The sequence below is a fragment of the Scleropages formosus genome, chromosome 11 (assembly GCF_900964775.1).
Source record: "Scleropages formosus chromosome 11, fSclFor1.1, whole genome shotgun sequence".
NCBI classification, from domain to species: Eukaryota; Metazoa; Chordata; class Actinopteri; order Osteoglossiformes; family Osteoglossidae; genus Scleropages; species Scleropages formosus.
Genome location: NC_041816.1, coordinates 13,892,652 through 13,919,938, shown reverse-complemented (window position 1 = coordinate 13,919,938; position 27,287 = coordinate 13,892,652). Strand labels below are relative to the sequence as shown.

General features: G+C 45.3%; 1 protein-coding gene across 6 annotated transcripts in view; it reads left to right on the top strand.

Moving 5' to 3' along the window:
- The window catches only part of akap13 (A-kinase anchoring protein 13), an 83,765-nt gene that overhangs the window by 31,549 nt on the left and 24,929 nt on the right, over window positions 1-27,287 (top strand). For all 6 annotated transcript variants that reach the window (XM_029256240.1, XM_018763531.2, XM_029256243.1 and 3 more), the window contains exons 5-10: window positions 1,578-1,761; window positions 6,532-6,724; window positions 7,013-9,494; window positions 10,243-10,331; window positions 23,186-23,273; window positions 26,657-26,781. In XM_029256240.1, the coding sequence (XP_029112073.1) occupies window positions 1,578-1,761; window positions 6,532-6,724; window positions 7,013-9,494; window positions 10,243-10,331; window positions 23,186-23,273; window positions 26,657-26,781 (3,161 nt within the window). The remainder of the gene's footprint in view (window positions 1-1,577; window positions 1,762-6,531; window positions 6,725-7,012; window positions 9,495-10,242; window positions 10,332-23,185; window positions 23,274-26,656; window positions 26,782-27,287) is intronic.

The window sequence follows — 27,287 nt, the reverse complement described above, 5'->3', positions numbered from 1 at the left end:
GTGTTACATTTCAAAGGGAAAAGTGATTTTGATAATCTGGTGCCATTCACACTTACTCCAAGAAATAATGGCTGAGGAAAAGTGTCAGGACATGGTCTTTGAGATGGCCTGCACAAATTGTATTTCTCTGAGATGTACGTCGCTTTGGAGAAAAGCATCTGCTAAATGAATAAATGTAAATGTAGAAAGAATCAGGGGACGTGGTGACTGTAAGAGTTTTTATGCGCTCCCAGATGCTGGGCACACTTGGTAAACCCTCAGAGAGCAGCAGGCCTAGCCAAAGGGCTGCCTCGCCCCACCCAGAATGGCCTGATCAACCTTCCTCTCTGGGGAGGTCAACGGTATTGAAGTAAAATTAAAGCACTTCCCTGGTCTGTCCAGTCTGCTGCCAAGGCCAAGGTGCCAGCTGCAGAACTGAGGTTTGTTTCGTTGGGTTTCCTGTCTGATTTCAGACTGTGCACTTTTCATTCAGTGGGCTGCTTGCTTTGAACTGTGTACAGTGATGGGAAATGGTCATTGTTAGTTTGGTACATAGTCCATGGATAAGTTGATTCTTAGGCATGTTTATCCATATCAAGTGATAGATTTCTTTACATGGAGGATTTCAAGTGAAGCCTCTTGCTGAAGGGTACTATAGCTGAACCCCTACTGCGACATTAACCACTGCCCAGCATGCTTAAAACCTCCTTATGCTGCCTGCTGCCTCAGGAAATCACATTTTGAAGTCTGTTCTTAGTTTATGAAATTTGTGAATATTTAATATGCTAAAGCATTTTTGATGAAGATTTACTGTTACACATGAATGTTGTCTGATTGCTTGATGTGAAAGCAATTTTATTCTTTAAATGTATAATCAGATATAAACTAAGGTGAGGAAAAGATGACCCGTGCTGAAACCTAAATTAGAATTACTTTTATTTATTAAGAAAAAATAAGTCATTACTTTTAAAAATCTACTTTTATTGCTGCATTTTATTATTCTTTTATTAAGCTTAAATTCATAATTGTTTATACTTTACTGCTAAATCAATCCATTATAGTATATATAAGCTTTGCTTTACTATATAAATTGATAATCCTATTTGTAGAATATCACAAAAAACTAAATTTTTGCCAGCATATCCACAGTATCCCAAGAGATGGCATAGAATACAGTGTGTCCATATCCTCACAGCAGTACAGGAATGGCCAGTGCTGTGCTTTATTTCAACAATATTCAGTTAATCAGTTAATCCTTTACATTGAAAGCTCTTAATGGTTTAAAGATTTAATTACTCTGTAAATTAGACTGAAGGATAATGTAGCTTTGAGCTTCCTGGGAACAACCTGCAGTTATCATTCAGCTTCTTAGAGGTTGCTGAAATGGCTGTACTGGGGTGGGACCTGGGTAGGATATTATAGATAGAATAGTTGGAGCAGTAGGGGGCAGTACTGCGCTAGGCACACAGGGCTCATGGCTGTGTTGTGGCCGGTTGGATGCTCCCATGGTGCCTTGTGACACAGTGTTTTTTGTGTTTCTCTAGTGTTTACCTTATGCTCACCATCCTGCTTTTCTCCACCCCTCCACCCCCTCCTAGAACTGGCTCCTCAGGAGACCCTCCTTCACTTTGCAGCCCGGCGGGGGCTCCGGCGGGTAGCTGTCTTCTTGCTCCAGCAGCCAGGGGGTAGGGAGGCCCTCAGACTGCCCAACAGACAGGGGGCGACCCCACTAAGGCTAGCAGAGAAGAAGGGTTACAAGCAGCTCCAGCAGATCTTCACTCGGTGGGTATCCTGCCGTCCCCGTCACTGTTGTCTACTGTTGACGTGGCTGTTGGAAATAGTCTTGTGTTTTATTGTAATACAGAAAAATATTGAAATTTTCCATTCCAATATTTCACAACATACTGGACTGTTTAGTAATATCTGGGCCGCAGGTTTTAATGTACAGTGCTGCTTAAAAGTGTGTGAACCCCTCGTGCCCCTTAGTTTTACTGCAAAATGGTTATTTAATCAGAACCAGTCTTTCTCTTCTGACACAATAAGTGCGTAATGACCAATTCCTAGGGGGGTGTGGTGGCACAGTAGGTTGGACCGGTTCCTTCTCTCCGGTGGGTCTGGGGTTCAAGTCCTGCTTGGGGTGCCTTGCGACAGACTGGCGTCCCGTCCTGGGTGTGTCCCCTCCCCCTCCGGCCTTACGCCCTGAGTTGCCAGGTTAGGCTCTGGTTCCTTGTTACCCCGTAGGGGACAATTGTTTCAGAAAGTGTGTGTGTGTGTGTGTGTGTATAAGCAGTTCCTTTGGTGTAGAGGAACTCATTTGTGTAGAAGAAAATTAGTGCAGGTGCAAAAATAAGTGAACCTCAAGTTGTATTGGTAGGTAGGTAAGTAGAATCAGGTGTGTAAATCATCATTTATTCATTCTATAAATTTGTTTTACAATTTAAAATTTACAGTTTATAAGTTTATTTTCATATTTTATGCAAGAATAATGACCATCCCTCTAGGGTTCATAAACTTTCAAGCAGCACTGTCCAGCACTTGATGGGAAAAGAATACTTTCAAAAGATAAAACATCATGTGACAATAATTAAAATAAAAGACAGCATGAGCTTTACAGTGTAGTGGAATTTTCACAGATATAGTTAGTTATTAATTCACAACAGGGCAATGCCACAATGCAGGTATTCAAGTGAAAGACAATTATTCAAATGACCTTACTCTTGCATTGGGCTTTTTAATAAGCAGGCTAAATCATTAATTGGCCCCATGACATTCTGTGTGGGGATAAACAGTTTAAGGGCTTGGGTCTCCTGCTGCTGTCCCTTCTGTCCTAAGTCCCTGTCCCTGTCTATGTGCTGCCCCCTGCGGTGCGAACAGCAGGCCGCTCTGGATGATGAAAGCCTGAGTAAACAGTCGCCTTTGCTCTGACTCTTGTGCGGTTCTTCAGTGGTCTGGGGCCTTCTACGACTGAGAGCAATGGTACCGTCAGCAGTGGTATGACAACATGTGCCTTCAGTTTGCACGAGGCGGGTGTTCTCCTGGGAAGGACACTCAGATAGCAACTTCCGTTATAATAAAGTAATTTTAAAATGAGGCAGCAGGTGTCATAGTGGTCATTACCTTTCCACCAACAGTCCTTGCTCCTGCTGTAGTTGCCATAAATTAATACAGTAAGAATACCCTGCTGTATAAGTTTGTAAACCATAACTACCTTAGTCTAGCCTGCTAATGTTGTAGGCTGCCTTCGACAAAGGGATTAGCAAAACAGATAAATTCTTCTTCACACTAAAAATGGCCTTTATCCTCAGTGACAATGACAGCGGCCATCAGTTTAACAACAGTCCAGATTGTTAGGAAGTGGTTAGTATTAGTATATAAAGACCATGGCCATTCCTCCTTGTGCTCTATACAGTGGTACTTGGAAGTTCTTGAACCCTTTAGAATTTGATCTATTTCTGCATAAAGCTGACCTAAACATGATCAGATTTTCACGCAAGTCCTAAAACTAGATAAAGAGAACTCATTAAAACAAATAAGACAAAATCATTATACTTTTTCATTTACATATTGAGGAAAATGTTCCAATGTTACATATCTGTGTGTGGCAAATGTATGTGAACCTCTAGGATTATCAGTTCATTTGAAGGGGAAGTTAGAGCCAGGTGTTTCAATCAGTGGGATGACAATGAGCTGTGACCGGAGGAGGCTCTGCCTTATTTCAAGAACAGAAATCTGGGGTTTCGCTATCAGAGTTTCATCTTCACAACACAGGTTTGTGGAAGTGTGTCATGGGTCGAACAAAGGAGATTCCTGAGGATCTCAGAAAAGAGTTGTCGATGCTCACCAGGCTGGAAAGGTTACAAAACCATTTCTGAAGAATTTAGACTCGACCAGTCCACCGTCAGCTAGATTGTGTACAAATGGAGGAAATTCAACACCATTGTTACCCTCCCCTGGAGTGGTTGACCAACAAAGATCCCACCAAGAGCAAAGCTTGTAAAGGTCTGGGAGGTCACAAAGAAACTCAGGGTAACGTCTCAGGACCTAAAGGCCTCTCTTGCATTGGCTAATATCAGTGTTCAAGAGTCCACCTTCAGGGGAACACTGAGCAACAATGGTATGCATGGCAAGGTTGCAAGGAGAAAGCCACTACTCTCCAAAAAAGAATAGTTTGCTAAAGATCAAGCCAGAAGGCTATTGGAAGAATTTACTGTTGGCGAGTGAGACCAAAATAGAACTATTTGGCTTGAATAAGAAGCATTATGTTTGGTGAAAGGCAAACACTGCATTCCAACATAAGAACCTTATCCCATCTGTGAAACATGATGGTGACAGTATCATAGTTTGGGCCTGCTTTGCTGCCTCAGGACAGCTTGCCATCATTGATGGAGCTACTAACTATTCTGAACTGTACCAGAAAATACTGCAGGAAAATGTCAGGGTATATCCATCCGCGAACTGAAACTCAGGAGAAAGTGGGTCGCGCAACAAGACAATGACCCTAAATGCACAAGTCGTTCTACCAAAGAATGGTTAAAGCAGAATAAAGTAAATATTTTGAAAAGGCCGATCAAAGTCCTGACCTTGATCCTATAGAAATGTGGAAGGATCTGAAGTGGGCAATTCATGCAAGGAAGCCTATCAACATCCCTGAGTTGAAGCTGTTCTGTAAGGAGGAATGAGCTAAAATTCCTCCGAGCCGATGTGCAGGATGGATCAACAGTTAGTGGAAATGTTTTGTTGCAGTTATTGCTGCACAAAGGGGCCACACCAGTTATCGAAAGCAAAGGTTCACATACTTTTGCCACACAGATATGTAACATTTTCCTCGGAAAATAACACACACACACTGACTAAAACCGCTTATCCCCAGCAGGGTCACGGCGAGCCAGAGCCTAACCTGGCAGCACAGGGTGTAAGGCTGGAGGGGGAGGGGACACACCAAGGATGGGACGCCACTCTGTTACAAGGCACCCCAAGCGGGACTCGAACCCCAAACCCACCAGAGAGCAGGCACAGGCCAAGCCCGCTGCACCACTGCCCCCCTCTCAATAAATAAAAGTATAATATGATCTGCTCATCTGATCATATTTTAGGTCATATTTATGCAGAAATTGAGAAAGGTTTTACAAACTTTCAAGCACCACTCTGTGCGTGTGTGTGTATGTTTGTATATATACTGTGTATATATATATATATATATGTGTGTGTGTGGGTGTGTGTGTCTGTCTGTCTGTCTATAGGTTTATTTGGCACGATGAGTCACCCTGTGACTTCCTTAGGTGGAAATGATGTAAACTGATAGCCATAGTGACTATGCATGCAGTCAAAGCTCTTCTGTGCATATGTGGGGGGGGGGGGGGTGGTGGGTCTGTATCCAGGCAGCATATGATTCGGTGTATTACCATGCTCCTGTGCTGGTGGCCAGCTACTGGCTGATGCACCTGATGCCTGTGACACATCAGGCTGCATCAGTGTAAATCAGAAGCAACAAGCATTTATAACCTCAAACTTAATAAACAGTGCTTTCCTCCCATTGCCCTTTCATCTTTCCCCCTCAAGCAGAGAAGAATCGAATCACCTGTTCATGTTAAATTGACTGAGAAATGAGAGCTGTTCTTCTTCTTGTCAGATTAGAGCGGCAGGTGTTACTTTATTAGTATTTGTTAATTTCAGATAACCGTATTTCGGTATAATAGAACAAGGCATACAGGATTATGCTGAGTAGTGTGAATTTCAGCAGTATGTGTTAATCCCCGGTTCTGTGGATTCTGCCATGTGTTGATACTAAAGTATGGTGCTTTTAGCGTTCCAGGTTCCTTCATAGCCTTTCTTTTCACATTTACTTCAAGGTCTTTGCGATTGGTGGCAGTAGGTTGCCATGGACACCTGTTTGATCTTTCTTAGAAATACTTCTGGAGCAACATTTATATTCAGATTCTGTACAAATCTACAGGTGGATATTCTGGTTATATATATATATTTACTAGTGAATTAGTTTTGTTGGAAAAAAACATAAAATGTAGAAGTCAAGTCTGAGTTGTGTGATCGCCTTTCACTATCCAAAGCTGAAAACAGCACTCCGTTACACAACCAGCTCTGCATGCTAGGTGTGTGCCAAGCCAATTACTATAGCAGGATTTATAATAGACTATTATTATTTGCTCTCCGTTATAAATTTAAGCAGTACATTCCTGCACATATTTAGAATAACACGAGAAAAAAAAAAAAAAAGAAACCTTAAGTGGACTTTTAATTTTTTTTGTAAACGTGGCTTTCTAAAGATAACTTTTATCATGAAAAAGGCCAGTATTGAAAGCAAAGATGCCGAGAGCATAAGGAGCTGAGATTTTAATGGAAACGATTTTTTGAAATGACAGATTTTAGCAAATGGGGAGTATAACGAAATTAAAGCATTAAAGAAGGGGCAGTCTTGTGTCAAGGCAAATAAGCTGACATTAAGTTGACGATTAATCCCGAGTCACGCTGGGAGTGTTTTTCCTGTCTGAGGGCGTGCCGTGTGACAGGAACGAGCAACCTGATTGTGTTGAGCAGGGAGGACACGGCACTGGGGACCAGGACCAAGGCATCTCAGCGAATCTACTCTGGGGATCGTGTACTCCGACATCACCCCCGAATAGACACGTACACCCTGACAGTGGACACGCCCCCTGGCTGCCCGCCTCCGGACCTGCAGAGAGATGTGGATGAATTGCGACGCCTGATTTGCTGGCACAAGGACAGCAAGGTTAGCCGAGTACCTCTTCCGCTCCAACAGGCTTCTTAGAATTCACTCTCCTGGCTCTGCGGCTTCGAGATTCTTTGTTAATCCTAACCGCTCTCTCTTGCCTCTCTGGATTTTGCATACTTACTCCGAGTCAGTTTCTGAATTTAATTCATTACTTTCTTGATTGCTAAAAGCAGATACAGGTACAAAGCTTGCATCAGCAAGGATTTGCAGTTCAACTAAATGTATCTTGTGTAATTAGTGTAATGCAAATGTTTTTCCACTTGCTGACTGGTCCTTTTGTTTCAGCAGCAGACTGAACTACTGAAAACTAAGCAAGACCACAATGACAACATAGACACAGCAATAGAAGAGCTCTGTTTGGACCCATTGGAAGAAGACTCGCTGGATCCTGCAGGAGAAGATCCTACTCCAGCCTATGCTGAGAACACCAAGAATGACAGTGCTGGGCTGAGCAGGGAGATCCAGAGCTGTGAGGCTGAACTGAGTGCCAGGCAGTGCCCTGAGGCCACGCAGCGCTCCCTGAACAATGTCATATTTGAGAGCAAGGCCTGCAACGATGAAGAGGAAGGAGAGGCGGTGCCTCTCTCTGCAAGCATAGAGGATTGTGGGGAGGTTTCAGTCAGAGGTGTTGCTACACAGAGGCAGACGGGGGGTGAGAACGATACTTTTAGCAGGCAGCTCTGTGCAGAGCAGCAAGAGGAAACGGATAGAGAGCCGGGTGTGGCCTGCACTGAGATAGAGAGCGTCGTGGAGGGGCTTGTCACAGAGACCCAGACGGCTGTGGAGAGTGAGGTTGAGGCGCAGGCGGCCGGCACGAATCCTTCTGCCATTGGTGCCATCACCGCTGAGGCAGACATGGGCCACACACAGTCTCAGGGACACCCCAGAACGTGCGATGGAGAACAACAGATGGGGAAAGACAACTCCTGTGAAGGACAGATCAGTGAGAGGGAGATGGAAGGAAATGTGGATTGTGATGACTTGGGAGACGTGTCTGAAGTTGAAGAGGGACAGAACAAGAACCACGAGGCGGTGAATTCTTGCCCTCCTAGTTTGGAGAATGACAAGGGAGACACTGGCAAGGTGGACGCTGAAGGGATTGACGTAGAGGGTCCCTGTTCACTGCCTGCAGGCCAGATGCTCCATGGGCCAGAAGTTAAATGTGAGGCAGCTGAGCAAAATAAGGAGACAACTGCATTTCATTTTCCCGACAAGAATGAGTGCAGTTACGCTGAAGTGAAGAACAATCAGATTGAAGAAACTGAACAAATGTCTGAATATGGTACCGTCTGCTCCGAACTATTGACCGAGACAACACACCTTGCCGATCAAACCGGCAGGAGTACTGCATCAAGCTGCACGGTGGCTCTTCTGCTTGAGGCCGAATGTGCAGCAGAGTGTGTCGGACAAACAGAGGATGACAGCTGTTCTGCGAACATAGGGAATCACCCACCTCAACTGATGTCATCAGGCAGTGATCTGGTTGTGTGTGATCTCCGCTTGTCACTAAAGCCCACAGGGCACATGGCAGAGGATGCACCAGGGCCTGGGGAGACACCTGACTCTGTGTCAGAGTGTAAGGAAGAACCATCCAGTGAAGGAGGAGCCACTTCCCTCTTCTCGCTGGAGGCAAGTTCCAGCTTGGAGGCAATGGATGACAAAGGAGGGCCCTGCATAGAAGTTGATGCTGGAGATTCAAACTTGCTAGTTGCCGGTGTGGCATCCACTGGCGGGGACTCCTTCCAGTCTGTTTGCAGTTCCATGAATGAGGTCTTTCACTTTCCTGAGGACTGTAAAGCAATAGAAGTGAGAGAAGAATCACTGTGCAAACCTGAAGAGGAGGTAAAAATGGTAGATGACGTGAGCAAGGCTTTTGAAATGGAGAATGCTTGCTTGCTTCTTGATTGTCAAGTTCCTTTACAAGGTACCATTGAGCTCCAGAAAGAGGTGGATTGCAGAGAGGAGTCCCTCATGGTGCTGGGTACAGAGCTTAAAGAAGATGTATCTGTAGGGCCTTGCCCAAACACTTTAGTTATAACAGACAATGATGGAAGCTGTCTAGAAGTGTCTGGGAGCTGCTGTGACTTGACCGATGGTAACAGGGAGTCTGAATTTAAGTGGAAGAGTAACGTGGATGGTCAGGAGGGTGTCCAGGGGTTTCTGCACACAGAGACACAGTCAAATGCAGAAACAGTGGCAGATGATGTTCACTTGGAAGGCCAGCTAGCTGCAGAGGCGAAGTCAGAGGAGCTAGTCAAGGTGCAGGTTGAGCCAACGAATGGAGACGTCCCTCTGGCCACATGGGAGAGTACTCCTGAGCTTTCAGAATCTGAGGTGGTTGCTCATTCTTGTTTGTCTGTAAACGATAGTCAGTTGGAGCAAATGAGTTTCCAGGAAGCGTTAGAAGGTCCCAAGGAGAGATCTGTTGGCGGTGCAGAGGAAATGGCAACTTGTGGATATAAGGCAGAGGAGTGTACACAGCAGACGAATATGGAAAACGATGCAAATGAGATCGCTGCAGATGGGCACTCAGCTGCGCCAGTGACATCCCTGCAACCGACTTCTGAGATGGCCGCTTCTGAGGAGCGTGACTTGGGCGAAGATCTCTTCACCCTCACAGAGCCACTCTGCAACTTAGGCCGGGGTCTGGAGCTTCCTGACATACTGCAGAGGGTAGATGAGGTGTCTGAAGAAGCTCACTGCTCGGACACCTGTGGCGAACCTGTGAGGAATGAGGACGGGGGTCAGCAACCCAGCCCTTTAAAAGGTAAGAGCGCTGCTGTTTTCTCATTTAAAAGAATGTTGTTCTTTACTGATTACTGTTGATATTTACACTGACAGTAAAGTGAAATATTTCACATTTTAAGGTAATTTATGTTATGTTATTTATGATTCTGTAAGGATTATGTTAAAACTATATTTTTTTCTTTCACTATGGGTGAGTGTAGACCTACAGTATGTATAGGACACATCTAATATCCTGCAGCAGACCCCTCTTGCAGATAGATCAGTGACAATTTTTGCATATGTGCCACCGCATACAGTCATTTCAGGTTGAGCTGTTGATTTTGAAGAAAGCTTGATCTTCATCACACTGAACATAGAGCAGGGGGATGCCTGTAACAAAGTAAACTGCACTGTGGTATAACCCTGGTAACTAGTGACCTCATTGCACATTCAGGAAACGTGTACTCTAAAGAACATCTTCTATTTAAGTGGACCTCGATGCGCTGTGTTGTGGTTGCGACACTGGAGAACAAGAGTAATTTTCTTCTATTGTCACAAGAATTGCAAAAGTCCTTCAAAACAGGCTGTTTCCAGCATAAATATCCAATCTCCGTGTAAGAGGTTTAAATGTATCATTTCATCTCCGTTCATAAGTTATGCACTTAAAAATACTCCTAATCACGAGTTCGCTAAAATCAGTTTGATTAATAATGTTTCATTTTTGCTGCGATAGTTACTATAACTATTCTGGTCATTGGTGGTTGGTCATCTCTACTTCTTCAATGCAGAGGGGGACTCCGTACCAGTGGAAGATATGATGGGCGGTCAAAGGGCACCGAGTTCTTCCCTGGGAACTGACATAGGTGACTCAATGGAGGTAAATTCCACCTGTTTTTTTTTTTTATTATTATTATTATAGATAACCTTTTAGGGTTAGCGGTGACAGTCTGTAGGTCTGAACACCATAGCTGAAAACCAAGCTTCTGGCAGAGTAATTAGCTGTGTTTGTTGAGTATGAATCAGGGGGATGCAGTTCTGCCGGTTTGTTTGGCTTGTTGCATTGGGGAAAAAAGATTTATTTTTGGGAATCTTGTAAGAAAAAAACAGAAATTGATGTTTTATGTTATGTATGCCTGACCCTTTTTCGGCGCCACCCTGTCTACGATGCCGGTTCAAACTGGCATATGACCTACCTAGAGGGGTCAGGTTGGTGCACGTGGGAAATTCTGTTGAGCGTAGCTCACAGTGCACGGTGGCCGAGTACAGAGCCGTCATTATTCTGGGATTCTCCACCCATGGCGGAGGCACAGAGGATGGAAGTCCCTGATTAACTCCAGGATGCTTCCACACCAACAAGGGTCATCGTTGTGCATGGTTCTTCCGTGTCATCTTCCTGTGGGGCGCTTTAGTGTTTCTAATTCTTTCCTCTTCTTGACTGGCTAACAGAGCCCACCCTTGTAATCGTTTCATAGTTCATCATTAAATATTTATGTCACATTTACATGTATGCAGTTAACCAGTATGTTTCTCCAAAGTAAAATACAACTCAGGGTGAACAAAAGTGCATCTTAGAGCAGAAAGAGAGCTTGGACATGTACACGCGATGATTGAAGCACAACTTCCAATTTCCTAGTACACGTATTCTGTACTTAGAGAAGCGACACACCAGTAGCAAACCACATAGATACAAGTAACAGAACTTTGTTAGATGAATGTATGATTGCAGTTATGGCTTAAATTTTAGGGTGTCCTGTGGCAAAGTTGAGTTTGGCCAGGAAATGTGGGCTATTACAACGGTGGCAGTTTAATTGGATGCCCCAAGGCTGAATTCCTAACAGTGCAATTTTAAAAATGAAATGTTAAAGTATATAGCATTTTTAAATGGTTTTCTAAATTACGGTACCATGGTCAATACAGTAGTTTAAATCTTTGGATTAGAATTGTATTGTTTGTGTAGTGCTGTACTTTCTTATGTATGTTTTCTGAAGGTGCTTGATTGTAATCCTCTTTTAATTGAATAACTGTATTCAAGATTGTCCTATTCTGCAATTAGATATCATCAGATCCTCACAACTGAGCATTGTACACACAAACACATACACTCTGTGTCCCTTTCTCTCTATATTTGTCTCTTTCTTGCCGTCTCACCCTCTTTCTTCCTCCCTCTCTTCCTTTTTAGCATTGCTCGCAATCAAGTATAATTTAGTGTGGAATGAACTCTGTACCAGACTATTAGGATACGGTAATTTTCTGGAGCCTTTGGCATAGCAGTGTCACAACCCCGGTCCTCCCACCTCAAAAATAAAGTGGGAAATGCATTACATCGCGTTGGAAGGTGGGCGCCTCAGCTCACCATGGTTCCAAAAGCGTTTGTAACCCGGAACACATTTCTTCTGTGTAGTTCTACGTATTTATGTAGCTCCTCTACGAATTCTCTATGCAGCTGCTCGTGCATCATACACTGGTTTAAAGTGTCTCCATCTTTCTCTTCATCTGATATTGAAATGTGCTTTTGTTTCCGATTTGCTTTGGAGAAAAGCGTGCGCTCAGTGAATAAATGCAGTTGAAAGTGTTTAGATTCTGTTCTTCAGAAATTTTCAGGAGGTATAGAACAGCCAAGGTTAGTATAGAAAAGAGGAGGGATCTGCCAGTGGGAGCCTCTATCGTGCGCACTGAGCCGGGAGCTGCAGGAGCAGGTGTCGGAGGTTAGCGATCGCATGGGCCTGCTCACTCACATCCCGGCTGTCTCTCCAGGCTGCTGTTTCAGACTGAGTGCCACCAGTGAGGCGCACGAAATGTCAAAGCGTGGTTGTGAATGGGGGTAACCAGATAATAGCCAAGAGAGCAACTGGGTGCTTTAGGTCATCTGATGATGGAGACATCTGGTGCTGAATGTTTTGCTGACCTTTGTAGGGTTGTGGGTGTGAGATACGTGATGTGAAAGGCGGAGGCTAAATTCGGCACTTGGGTTCTTAGGCATTAATGCCGGCTCTACCATAACCAGATCTCCGCACGCGTTCTTCTCTGTGCAGTTTGTGCTGTGCAATAGAAGGAAATGAACAGAACGGAGAGGCGTGATCGCCATTTAAAATCCTCATGGTCTGGAAGTAGCTTGGGCCCTAGGCCTGGAAAAAAGTCTTTAAAGGCATGCGTGATGCTTGCTCTGGCAAAGTCGGAGGGTTCTGGAATGTGCTCAGGCACCCCCTTGTGTTCCGTTCGAGTATAACATGTTCCAGATGTGTCAGGTATGCTGCTCCGTATCTCTCCTGCTTTTGGAAGCGATGCAGGAGTTGCCACAAATGATCCGGAACGAGTCCCCAAAGAGATAACATCTTTTCTTTGCCTTCGGCTCTTTCGGCGGGTCCGCATGGCGCTGCAGCGTCTGCAAATTGCTCTGCTTTGAAGTGGAGTGAACAAATAGGATCTGTGTTTCCTTGGTTGGCTATGCAAATCCGGCGCGTTAAAACGGCACGTCTTGTCTGTTTGCATTTGGGCTTAGGAGCTCTATCGGCGCAGCGCACTTCAAAGATCCCTCGGCGGTAAATTCCTGGCAGTCTGATCGGGCTTTTTGGGTTTTCTTTCAGGAGGTGCTGGAAGAACACCTTTGCTCAGCTGCTCGCGTTTGCCCATCGAGCGTCCCGTCTCGCACATACGTGTATTTGAACCTGCGGCCTGTCGGGTTGTCCGGGTTCCCTCGGTAGGGTTCACTGACGACACGTCCTCTTCTCCTCATGACATACCGTCAGAGTTTCTCATAAAATTGTCTTTGCGGCATGCGTCGCCGTCGCTGACGCAGAGCTTGAACGGATATCGACGGCAGTGTCTCATTATCATATCGCTGAAGTGGTGCAAGACTCTACCGAAGTCAACGGTTCTTGAGATCTTCACCTTGACCCCCGTTGGCGTGTCAAGGGGCAACGAAAGGGCTGCACGGGAGGCACGCTGCGGCCGGCGAGTGTTTTCGTTCGGAAACAAATGGTTCTCGTCTCAGAGACGTTGCACTTTCCCCTAAACTAACCACAAGCAAAGTGCTGCCTCATGGATTTTACCGTGATAAACGTGCAGTTTTTTTATTTAGTTTCTTAAAGCGCTCGAGTCCTGCAGGGGCAGACGGTCGGGAAAGCTACCGTGGCACCGGTCTGCGACGCCTCGAAGGCTGCAACCGAAAATGTTAATGCTTTCGCCCAGTTGGAATTCAACATTTTTTGTTACGACTGTCTGCGATTTGTTCCAGTTGTTGCCGGTTCGGCAGCCGTTTGTTCTTGGGCCGTTGGGTTTCGTGCTTTCCTTTGTGCCTTGTGCGTGAAAGTAGAAGTGGGACCTGTAAGCACGGGCTCCCCTGGAGGAAATGTGGAAGTGTTTACACTGGGAGGTCAGGTTTGAGGGGGGTGGGGCATGGGCTTGAACACAGGAAGCCATGTGGCAGTGTGTGTGTGTGTGTGTGTGTGTGTGTGTGTGTGTGTGGAACAGGACTCGAACAGAGGCGACCGCTTTTTCAGAGCCCCACAACACACCGGCGAACGCTTTGTAACCGATCAGATTTTAACACAGTGGAAAGAAGTTGTAATTCTGCAAGGAAATGTGTATTTGTGGAGGGTTAATGGGTTTCATCCTTTAAGAATGGGAACAGGTACAACAGCGTTTTTATTACTTCCCCCAATATTGGTCTTTAGCGTAGTAAAGAATTATCTACAGATGACTTTAATCTGGCAGTTTGTTATATTCAAGCAATGTCGGAAAAACGTGCACACGCAATAAAGTGGACAAGCGAGAAGCTCTTGCTTCGAAAAGGTTGTGTCGCCGATTTGTTTTCGCCTCGCGGGATATAAAGTTTGTTGCGCTCCCGCGGGGAAAAAGTGGTTAAATAAATTTGGCTCGGATTGCGCTTTTCCAAATTCTTGAGCTTTATTCTGTTCACCAGCCTACACACATTCATTCGAGAGAATCCCTGTAAAACGGACCCTCCTGCCTCAAGCTGCACAGATTGAAATGATTTCCATGGTGTCAGCTGTTAGTCAGTAGATGGTTCCTTGCAGATGTGTAGAATTTCCTTCTTGCATGCATCGCACACGTCTTTCGTTCTAACGCTACTGCTATTTGAATGTATTTCATTCATTGTGTCACAAAGTGTGATATGCTGCAAAACCCTTCATCTGTGGTCAGCGCTGCAAGTAACGATTTTATGTATAACGTATTTTTTAAAACTCCGTTTGAAGTTTGTCCCATATCGTTCGTAATAATTAAACATTTAATGAAGAAAGTTCACTGTTGGCCAGGTTTTCCCCCGTTGAGGAGTTCATTTAGTTTCCCCTGCAGGGCGCAGCGATGCCCCGCCACACTTCACGGACAAGTTCAGTCCTTTAGGTTCCCTTGTCACTTTTGTGGGCATTGCAAAGGCCCTCCGTTATCAGCGTGTCCCAGCGGATGGACTTCCCTGCTGTTCAGGAACTGAGCTCATAGCTGTGATTTTCACTGAGAGACATGGGACTGGAAAGCCTGGGAGGGAGGGAGGGACGGAGGGACGGAGGGGGGGTTGAGCATATGCATGTGTGTGTGTGTGTGTTGTGTGTGTGCGGGGGTTTGGAAGGAGCCAGACATTGCGAATGAAAGGGAAAGGGGAGGGCGCACGGGCTGAGCGCGAGGGGCTGGTCCTCGGCACAGATGCGAGGCTGTGGGAGCCCATCTTCCTCCCCGAGCTTCACTCTAGCAGGGCTCCTCAAGTCTGGACTTAATGTTGGGATCTAGCGCCTTTTTGCGTTCCTCCGCCTCTTTCCGTCCGTGGACACGATGTACGAGCGACACAAGCGGAGGTACAGTTTGTGTGCGAAGGGGGAGAGGGCTGTGGACGTGGTTCTCATAAAGGTACGACTTGACTTTTTCCCCTTGCTTTGAAATCCATATGTAGCCATATGTAGGAGCTGCCCTACGTATGACGAACAGCGAAAATTTCGACTTGTTCTTCACCATAACGTTCTGCGTTATACTTTAAAGTACTTTCTTAAAAGTTCTGCTCTGTTATAGTAAGTATTCGAGCAAACAATGCATCTTTTTAAGTTTGCATTCCCAAATATTATTCCTATTTGGCTTCAGCTTTGGAACCCCTTGGTTCAGATCCGTTACGACTCTTTCGCGTGCAGCGGCGCAAAGTAACAACATCCAGATAGGAGCCCTGTCAAAGCAGCCTCAAGCATCACGTGAGGTGGAGACTTGTTATTCGCCGTGCAGCGGTGGCTCACGGACCTGATCCCACGGGTCGGTCTGCCTTCTTCTTGGAGTTTTGTTTTCGGTTGAAACGGCGTTCGAAGACTCAAGAGGAGACCTTTTGGAATATAAAGGAATGACCGACACGCATTTCCTTCATAGGCATCTCTGTTTGCAACAACAACAATCTAAGTAACAATCTTGGTCACGTGTACTTCTGTAAACATTTGAGATGATGATGATGATGATGACGACGACAGCGACAATGGCGACGATGACTTAGTGTTGTAGCAGTACTGTTAATAACAGTGGCAGAGATATGTTTTGTAATGAACCCAAGTCGAAGAGGCCGGACCGCGGCGTCCGTCGCACTCGAGGGAGGTGTGTCTTGTGACTGGCAAGTCACACTGGTGCCTGATGGAACAATTCAGTCATCCTCTCCTCCAAGCAGCTCTGCATTTCTGCTTTAACGCCAGACTTCTTCTCATTCTTTGCGGCGTGCGAACAGCAGAGGAATGCCAGCTACTGGGAATGGTAGAGCGGTAAATATATACTTAGCGGTCTGGGTCCCGTATCTGTCCGCAAGTGCCACGAGCAGAAGCACCCGGAGCACTTTGATAGAACAGTTTTTCGATTAGAAAGGCCCGATACCCTCCGTGCGCCTCCAGCGCTCTGCTGTCTAACTTTAGCGTCTAGAGCACAGACAGGGGCCTCATTCGATTTTTTTTTCTCCTCTGCACGCTGTCAATAAGCACATGACAGCAGGCGTGCTTCTCTCTCTCAAACTGTCGTGTCGAGGCCCTGCCGCAGTACCTTTGAATTACCGGCTGAAGTACGTACGTTGAGCTTTTTCGACGGGTGGCACGGAACGGTGAGCCACGCAAGCTCCTTCCACTTAAAGTATCTCCTCGGCATCGCAGTAATATTGTGCCGAGTCAGAAGGTAAAAATGCTTGGACCTCTTGACGAAATTCCTCCACCGCCTTCTCGGTGTCGTTCCTGCTCCTCTCGAGTCTGCTGCTGGCCGGGTCCAGCGGTGCGCCGCAGAGCCTCGTTGGGAGGAGGGTGGGGATGGGACGAGTTTGGTGGCAGTCTGGGAAAGGCACTCCGCTCCTAACGGTTTCCTTTGGCTCCTGTCCTGGGCGGTCTGGTGGAAATGGGCGGACAGCCAGATGACTTCATAACACAGCCAGTCGTTTGAAATCCCGATTCTCACACTTGCACTCGAGTTGGAGTCCTGCACACTTTCGAGCCAGGAAAACAAACATTGCTCAGATGGTTGCTGTGAGCCCATGGCAACCACGATGCTGTCCTGGACAGCGGCAGCTATTTATAGACCCCTATTAATTGTTCAGTTTCTCTTAATTTTTCAGCTGTTTTTCTGTTTGCCTACCTACCAGAGCGCTTAACCGTGGACCTGTTTGAGGAATTTGCCCTCCGCTTTTTTCACGCGCGGAAGACTTTGCTCTTTCATTTTGCAACCATCTGTGTTTTTATTTGCTTCTCTTTTGACTCCCAGTATTAACGTGGTTAGGAATGGGGGACGTCGTCAGTTTGGGGCCTGACTTGCTATGCGTCATTGTACGGTCCAGGTGAATCGTTTTAGGTTTTTTTAATTTTTTTTTTTTTTAATTTAGCCTTTTCTATTCTGTATTGTACTGTGTTGAATTGTATCAGATCATTTTGAATCTTGACACACATAACAATCATGAGGAATAAATCTTAACCGTCTGACCAAACGAAGAGGAACCGGGAAACTAGGGCCCCGGTCATCTTCAGTCCTTAAGGCCTCTCTTAACTAAATGGTTTGGTAGCTTGTTCATTTTTTAAACCCCCATAAAAAACTTAAAATACGACAGTGTTAAGGGGAAAACGTTCCTGATAACAAAGTGTCAAGAAAATATGGTACATCTCTTTATTTAATGTTTTTGCATGTAAATCCAGCTTTGGGTCAGTAGTTGAACAGCGGTTAAGAATATGAACGGCTGTGCTCTTAATCAAGGTATTTGAATCGAAGTTGAATTTCTCTAGCAGAACATTCGGCTCTACACGTGCGTTAAGGGAAGAAACACATGAGTACTTCGCATCGGTGTCGGCTAAGCCCATTATAACATTCACTGATATTTTGCAGGCTCTTTTATAATTTTTAAGCCTCCTTTAGCATGGTTAGATATTAATCGAAACTGTAAATTTATTCCAACATCTAGTACACTGTATACACAATATTTCTTCTGAGCAGATGCGTTCGCCTTCGGCAGTATTTGTTCGGCAGTGCAGTAGATTGTGGGAAGCACAATTTGCACCAGAAGGTTGTGTGTTTCTGCCCCTGCTAAAGCCAGGGCCCAGGGCCTCGCTGCAGAACAACGACGCAGTGTTCCCTCACCGCCCAGCACTCTTGGGTTGAACACTGCGCTCACAACCACTGTGGGAAGGGTCCTCAATGGAGCCTTGTCCATTGTCAGTTAGGGCTGTCCAGGATGGCTATGGGGGCCGCGGAGGACCGTAGCTCCCGTACTCCCGGCCGACGAGGACGGAGGAAGGGCAAAAACCCGCGCCGGAGCGCAGATATGCGCTGATGCCATTGCAACAACATGCCCGTTTGAGCAGCCTACACAAACTTCAGCCCAAGTGCATCAAGCATTTCCTGCCATTCCAACAAAGCGGTATTGACTTCATGAGCCTACGTCACAGCGAAAAATCAAAAACCACCAAGTGTTTTCTTCAGAAACTGGTGCAACCACAGCTTTAATTAGGCTTAAATGCTATCCTCTTTTGAGGTGCCGTATACTATTTCCCTATTTTGGAAGGGAATCGGTACAATTATTTAATTACACTAACCCCTCAGGGGTTCCCGTACAATGAAAAATAACTAACAGCTTGTGGAAATATATACCCTTTTTTTTCCCATACATCAGACTTACAAATTCATCACAATGTTACAATCAATAATATTTCAATACGTTACAATTACAACTGATCTATTTAACTGCTACCTTTCTCCTGTCTCTAAGCTACTAACAATTATTTATTCATTTATCCAGCGGGGTAATTTTTGCTGTGTCAGTTCAGGGTACGGTGATCAAGAGTTCTACAGAATAGGTGAAATTTTCTTATTGTTACATTTACATTTATTCATTTAGCAAATGCTTTACTCCAAAGCGACATACATCTCATAGAAAATGCAATGTGTGCATTACATTAGGAGAAAGCGAGAGAGCTGCAGACATGTGATTCTTAAGTACAGTCAGTTTGTTTCCTTCACCATATGCATCGGATTTGAAGCCCCGGTCCTTTGATTCTTTATAGAAATAAACTAAAAGCCTTAAACTATTAACTAGGCTACTTAGATCATCGTGTTCTTTTTGGGAGCGGGACAGAGGACGGAGTCAAAGTGCATGTGAAACTTGGTGTTGTGTGGGGAAGCAGAGGCGGTTTGCAAAGTGTAAATCTCCAACAGGGACACTCTTGTCTCCTTCTCGGGGACCTGCTGGCAAAGATTTAGAAAGCATCTGCCGAATGAATAAATGTCAACGTAAGTTGTGATATCCCTCCTCCCTTCATGCTGCCTCAGTTACACATTTACATTTATTTAACTGATGCCTTTCTACAAAGCAGCTTACAATTATTTACCCATTTATACAGGTGGGTAATTTTTACTGGAGCAATTCATAGTAAGTACCTTGCTCAAGGGTACCACAGCCAGAGGTAAGGCTCAAACCTGTAACCTTGGGGTCTAAAGGCAGTTACTTGAACCACTATACTACCAGCTGTCCCTTAGACACATGTTCCACAAACATAGAAACAGTCTACCCTTACTAGTGTAAATAACGCCTTAATCTTTCAATCAAATGAAGACCATCCAGCATCAAAATGCTTGCTTTGAACACGAAACATCATCTGCTGCAATATAGTGTCTATGTGCTTTGCAGGGAATAGGGACATGGAAAGAGTTCTTGGGAACTTTGTTATTTTATATCACAAACGTGTGAGCCAAATTATCAAAATTTTGTGCTGTATCTCTTTGGACCTCTGTGCCACATAAGAGATATAGCACAAAATTTTTTTGTATAGAAGTTTGTTTCCCTTGTATGTGTAACTCACCGATAGGTGGAATCACAATGAAGTTGATTTTTGAAAATGTCTGTCCAGTGTGCTGTGTATCGTGGCTAACACCCTGCGCACCCCATGAAGACTTTGGACCACTGCATTGGACAGGTGGTTATTGATAATTAATACACACACACACACACACACACACACATTTTCAGAACCGCTTGTCCCATACGGGGTCGCGGGGAACCGGAGCCAACCCGGGGCGTAAGGCCAGAGGGAGAGGGGGATACACCCAGGACGGGACGCCAGTCCGCCGCAAGGCACCCCAAGCGGGACTTGAACCCCAGACCCACCAGAGAGCAGGACTGTGGCCCAACCCACTGCGCCACCGCGCCACCGCGCCCCCCTGTTAATTAATAATGAAATGAAAACATAAAAATTTTAAGATTTAACATGTTTTCTCACAAATACAGTGAAATATGGTGATGTTATTGTCAAACAAGGGGGGGTGCGGTGGTGTGGCGGTTTTGGCCAGGTCCTGCTCTCTGGTGGTTTTGGGGTTCGAGTCCTGCTTGGGGTGCCTTGTGATGGAGTGGCATCCCTTCTTGGGTGTGTCCCCTCTCGTTCCAGCCCTGCACCTCGCTGCGACCCCCGCTTGGGACAAGCAGCTCCAGTCTGTCTATGTCAAACATAAAAATGCCCTTAACTTGCTTTTTAAATTAATTTCAGGTTACTTGTTCTTCATCCAGGAAGTGATTGTTTTCCATAAGATTATGTTATTTTCTATATATATCCTCCATATCCTTCTGGCGATGTAACGGGCTCATTGTATTTTTATCTGAGATGTGTGTCGCATCAGAGAAGAGTGTCTGCTAAATGAATAAATATAATTTGCCTAACGGTAATTTCACAGAACCATTTAACTTTGTTAAGCGAGGAACGAATGCATTTCGTCACTCTTGTCGGAGATGGTGGAACATACACCAGAGTGGAGTACGTTTTCTACATGCTTTAGCTGCTTTACATTTACATTTATTTATATGGCTGGTAACACTACATAGTATTCATTGTAAGTCATAATGTAATGGAGAAATGAATTCACATTTTCCTCTGAGGATCTGAGTAAAGACCAGGTCAATCTGACAGTGTGTTTCCTCTATGCTGATACATTTCCTGTTGTAGTGCAGTGTGGTTTAAGACTAGTGAGCTGCAAGCATTACATTACATTTATTCACTTAGCAGATGCTTTTCTCCAAAGTGACTTACAATGGATACCATGTAGTGCTACTAGCCCACACACCCTGTTCAGCAAGGTGACTTACACTGCTAGATACACTACTTACAATGGGTCACTCATCCATACATCAGTGGAAGACGCTCTCTCCATGTCACTCACAAACTATGGGGGAACCTGAACAGCATGTCTTTGGACTGTGGGAGGAAACCAGAGCACCCAGAGGAAACCCACGCAGACACGGGGAGAACATACAAACTCCACACAGACCGAGCAGAGATTGAACCCCCATTCTTTCACACCACCCAGGCACTACTTGCTGTGCCACCATGCTGCCTACACTGCCATACTATATATTGAATGTGAAATGCTTTATACATAGATCACTGTGCGCACCTTTCCACAATAAGGTAGAGTAGCATTCATGTCCAGATTGCTTCATTGTCCAACTTTTTTTTTTTTTAAATTGCAGCCCTTATTTTTATTTTCTGATCATAGGGTCTTATATGGTCACCTTAAGGGGCAGACCTGGCAAATGTATTTATGTTTGTAGCCACAGCCAACATGATCAAGCAAAAGTGAGCGGGGACTGCGGAGGAACCGCATTCACACTCGACTCCATAAATCTATTCGTGGGTGATGCGTCAAACCAGAAAATATTTTGGTGCATTCTCAGCGCGTTGCAATGCATGTCAAAAGCCCAGTTTTGCCATTGAACGTGAACGAAGGAAAACCTGTCAAGACTTGCGTGTGTATTTTTAGAGCCGTGAGGTGTTTCCTGTTGTATAGACTGTACGTTCCGCCGATAGACGTGTCGCTTTTTTTTTTTTTAAACTCGCTTATCGTCGTTTTTTTTTTTTTTTTTTTTATGGCTTTTCTCTGCGTGCAGCATTTTGACGTGTGAATGTTTCCGGGATGTTTGCTGAGTGCGCCTGTAGTCGTACAAACCCCGTAACTGCCGTTCGCTAAACAGGCGCCTTTTGTGATGCCCAGCATGTTTGTTGAAGACATTAAATCTCATTTATTTCTGAAGATCTTTTCTGCGGCCCTTTTCGAGAAAATAAAGCCATTGTGGCGTGTAAAAGGCGACAAGAGGGGTCTTGTGTCCCTCTGTTGCGAATACACGCAGCTGTCGAGGCGCCTCGGTGTGTGGGCGCTGATCCGGCCGGGTAGGGAACCTGTGTCGCTCCACGCCGGAGGGGCGGGTCGCGGGGGGAGAATAATGGCTGCCTGTGTCCGGTAGAATCCCGCCTCTGTGAGATGTGCGTGAGGAGAATGCTCGAGGCGTGTCCGCCGAGCTTTGTTAAACCGCTTTGGAGTAGGTGCTCGCTGCATATGGCTCGCTGGTGGGTGGGGGCCGTTCTCTGGGATTGTACCTGCAGGTGTCGGTGGGGGTGGCTGCGGTTCTGTCCGACTGCAGCGTATTACAGCGGCATCCGTACTGGGTCCACAGGGTGCACTGAATCCTGATCTTATCTTCTCCGAGCTGAAGCTGGCTGCTGGGAGAGTATCCTCTCTCCTCTGATTTTCAGTCACACGTCTGACTTTTCCCAAGCATGCCTTTGATTTGGGCTTTCCGCTCTTGTCCGTCGTCCATCCATCAACTATCAGTATCCACTGTGCCAGTGCACAGTTGATGCGGTAGCTGTAGCGGTCTGGAGCCCATCCTGGAGGCATATGGTGTGAGCCAGGGTACACCCTGGACAGGACACCAGTCCATTGCAATCGCTCGCACTCTCTCACTCACGTAGCTGCACTCTACGGGCAGCTTCACCACCAGTGTACCTAAAACACGTCTTTGGAGTGTGGGAGGAAACGAGAGCACCTGGAGGAAACCCACATGAACATGGGGGGGAACATGCAAACTGCACAGACTGAGGTGAATTCAAAACCACGTATGAACACACAGCACAGGAGCAGTGCTACCTGTGGTTCCACCGTGCTACACCTAAATATACATTTTGTTATTTTTTTATGTTGTGTTTTCATTAATACTGTATAAAAGTTTCCCCTGAACGAATAAGGTTTTTTATACGTGCCTTTAATCACTACTTTTATATGCATAAATATTTATATGTATCTTTATTACTGCACAGAAGGCCTAGGGTTGTGAGGAAGTGTAACTTATGTTTTAGATGAATGTTTCATTCGTTTTGACTAATGAAGTTGTTTTTTTACTGATGATCTGAGAAAATAGTCAGCTGACTTGGTTTCACACTGTCTCTTCCTCTTTTTTATTCTCAGATACACAAGGAGAAGGAAACTTTTTACTCCTACGATGCATGTGCAGAACCCGGCGCGCTGGATAGGCCTCGGAGCTCCGGATCCCCAGGTAAGAGCCTAAACTTTGCCTCCTCTGACCCTTGTGCTATTCTCCACATCATTTCTAAGTTTTCCAAGCTACATTGTCAGTTTTGTTGCGTTGTGTGTATTTGACTCTGCACAACGGACAGCGTGTTTTGATAGCGTTGTTTGGTTGTCATATGAGGGGCAGTGGGTTGGACCGGGTCCTCCTCTCTGGTGGGTCTGGGGTTCGAGTCCCGCTTGGGGTCCTTTGCGGCGGACTGGCGTCCCGTCCTGGGCGTGTCCCCTCCCCCTCCGGCCCTACGCCCTGTGTTGCCGGGTAGGCTCCGGCTCCCCGTGACCCCGTATGGGACAAGCGGTTCAGAAAATGTGTGTGTGTGTGTCCACAAAAGTGGCATGTTTTTTGGTAGAGTGAGGTGCTTCAGAAGGGCCTCCAAGGGACTCGGTGATGATTCGCTGTAGCTGGGCAGTGGTGTTCTGATCAGAAGGAGGGAAAAAGTATGGCAGCGCACAAAGAAGATGTTTGTGGGGGTGGGATCCAGAGCTGGTCAATGCACGTCTTGACTGTGGCAGGGTTCAAAACAGAGAGCAGGAGAAACGTGCAGCACCCATTTCCTCCATTGGGTGAATTGTGCTCCTGTGAGATGCTTGCAGAGCACTTTCTGAGAGCTCCTGTGCTCTGGCAACCGGAAGGGCACTGCTGGGCCTTGGATGTGGGAACGGCCCTTCTGTTCCCAGGGTAATGCTCTCCTTAGCCCTGTGATTCTGCTGCTCCTTTCTGTATCTTGGGCTTAGCCTACATGGGCATAAACATCCATAATCATACTCGTGGATTGGTACGGACGTACATATTTTGTACCGTACGTTCAAATATAACTTTAGTTAATCATGTTAAAGTGTACAGTATGTCATCTATATGGAGTACGATTTCAAAATATCTTAAATTCTGTTCAGTATATTTTTTCGTAGCGCACCTTGTCACTCACGCATTATGGGTGATTTTAGAGTCACCAACGCACCTGACCAGCATGTCTTTGGACTGTGGGAGGAAACCTAGAGCACCCACTGGAAATCCACACAGACACGGTGGGAGCGTTCAAGGTCCACACAGACCGAGGGGGATCGAACCCCCATCCTCTTTCATCCCTCTGCCGTGGCTCCCCGCGGCTTTGAAAAAATAATGTGAATAAATGGCTATTTTATTGAAATTATTTTATTATTTAGTTAGTTTTATCAATGTAATAGTTATTATTTTGGAGATTAAGGTGATCTTGTAGCATTAAAATGAAACGTTGTAATATTTTGTCGATCAAAATTTGCGTCCCAGCTCTGTATTGGGTGATACCGTTGTATGCGTCACCTGTCGCCGCCCGGCAAGTGACTTGTCTTAAACTTTTGACCCCCTCACGGATGACGGCTTGCATGAAGATCAAAGTGGCGTCTTACAGCCCTGATATTAATCAGATGTGCAGTGAGGTTCAGGAGCAGAAGTCACATTAACCAAGTGAACGAAATCATTTAATGAGTTATTATTTTGCAAATATATATTTTTATAATGGACCCTGAACTGATGTAGTTATGTTTTATATTCAGGTTGGCGGTTGACTGCTGTAGCTACGCGACTGAGGAAATCAACCGATGACGGCAACCTTTAGAATAAACTGGCATTTGTTTGCTCTTTTGATTTCTTTTAAAAAAAAAAATCCACAAATAAGGGATAAATAAACTTATACGTGCCAGTGTCTATTTTTTTAGAGCTCAAAAGAATTTGTTGTTTTGGTTGTTACAGATAATTTAGAAATAAAATGTCAGTCGTTTTCTCTTTGTAGTTCCTTTATTTCATAAATGTAACAAATCATAGTCTTTATATACATAGCATAAGTGTAATGAAACTATATATTTTCTTCATTTTAGGGATCAAACTGGGTTTGCGGCTTCAGGTGGGTTTTATTTGGTGGGAAACGGGCCCAAATGGCTCTTTTAATGCGGAAAGTTGCCGACCCCTGGTGACGTAGATGTCCCCAGGTGTTGTGTAACACACATTATTCCTCTACATTTTATCGTGAACTGTATAATATTCAGACAAGGCGATTCGGTGAAAAACGGTTGTGCCGTGGCAAACTTGTTGCTGGAGTTTAATTCAGTTCAATTTTGTACTGACTATAGATTGAGTATTAATGATTGGCACTTGTTGAAACTGTATTAACTTCCTATTGCAACGGAGGGCCAGCTGCAGGCAAGAGTCTTTATGTCTTTGCGCTCATGTCTTAATAAAAACACATTTTGCAATATAATTGCTGAGAATTCACCAGTTTAAATAGTCTGATACGCTGTAAGAAATAATGACACAGAACAGTTTTTTAGAAGTTGCCTTGTGGGCAGTAAAAATGGAATTTTCTAAATTAAAAAAAAAAAAAAAGTTTTTTCAACTGTCCGGTATCCTTTTCTTCATGTAGCTGACGCCGTCGGATTTTACGGAATATTTGCGCGCGCTATTTTGGAGATTTTAACCGGCTCGTTTATAGGCGCGCGCAGCGTTTGAAATGCGGAATATTTTTCGGTGATTTTATTTGCGGAGGCGTTCGCTGTCCGTGTCGTCGGTAGCGTTGTTCCCCTTCGCTCTTCGCGAACCTTTGGGAGCTCAGCCTTTTTGGCAACTTCAACGGTTGGATCCAGGCAGAGGGCCAGACGTGAGCAGCCTCTGAAAGCTGACACTGTCGTGGGAGGTGTCTTCCAGGGTCTAGAGGGAAGCCGCTGGCCTCTGTGGTCTGTCAGAGGAGCCTGGCTAATTGGTCCATTGTCTGTGTGGCCAGTGTGACCCGTGAGCAATTGTCATACTTCTGCCATAAGGTCCCGCCACACAGAGAGGAACAGAGGCCAGTGCGGCAGAGAGTGTGTGGAGACATCATACTGCCTCTTAGTTGATCGTGTATAACAGTACTTTTCCAGTGACCTTGTTGGCCACTCTTAATGTCCTCTGATCAAATGTATTTATTATTTTCACCCCCATCCCTTCATTTGATCTCTCCTTGACTCCCTGCTGTCTGTCATTTATTTACAGGCTAAATATTGCTTCAACTGTGTTAGTTAAGAATGGAAAAAAAATCCATATTTGCTGTAGGAAATATATTTCTTCCCTTTTATGAATGAGAATTACAGAAAATCTGTTTGTAAACTCAGTTTTTTCATGCCCACGTGAGATGAAATTGCTGTCTTTTAGATTTTTTTTTTTTTTTTTTTTTAAATCTCCTTTTTGTATTTCCTTGTCTTTGGAGATTCTTTTTTTTCTCACACCAGTTTAGTTGTTTCCGGGTAATATAAAGGCCACGGTCCATGGATAGGATGTCCTCGGCTTTGCGTAAGTTTTGGAAGCCTGTTCAAGAATGTCAGAATGCCCCTCTATCCTTCCAGAATCACCTCGGTGTGAAGCCCGTCAAAGTGTAGACAGCTCCTTGTCTGTCACACGTCAGGACTCCTGCAGTGACACCGATGGCATCTTCAGCCCTCACGCCATCGAGGACAACGTCTTCAAGAAGGTGAGATTGTGTTCTTCGGTTTTCCCTCCAGCAAGAGAACATCTGCAGGTGTGTCTGGACAGTTTCCTGAAAAGATGAGTTCTCTCAGAGCAAAATCACTCCCTATTGTGCAGCTAATGAGCGTAAAATGCGAAGAATAAAGTAACAGCGCATCTGCTGACAGGAACATTAATTAAAAACCTTATGTGTATATTCCAGTCAAAAATTTCAGTACATTTCGTGAACAATACTTAAACTCAGGGGGTGCGGTGGCGCAGTGGGTTGGACCGCAGTCCTGCTCTCCGGTGGGTCTGGGGTTCAAGTCCCGCTTGGGGTGCCTTGTGACGGACTGGCGTCCTGTCCTGGGTATGTCCCCTCCCCCTCCGGCCTTACGCCCTGTGTTGCCGGGTAGGCTCCGGTTCCCCGCAACCCTCTATAGGTCAAGCGGTTCTGAAAATGTGTGTGTGTGTGTGTGTGTGTGTACTTAAACTCATCGTTTTAATTGGGATTTAACAGACAAAATTTTA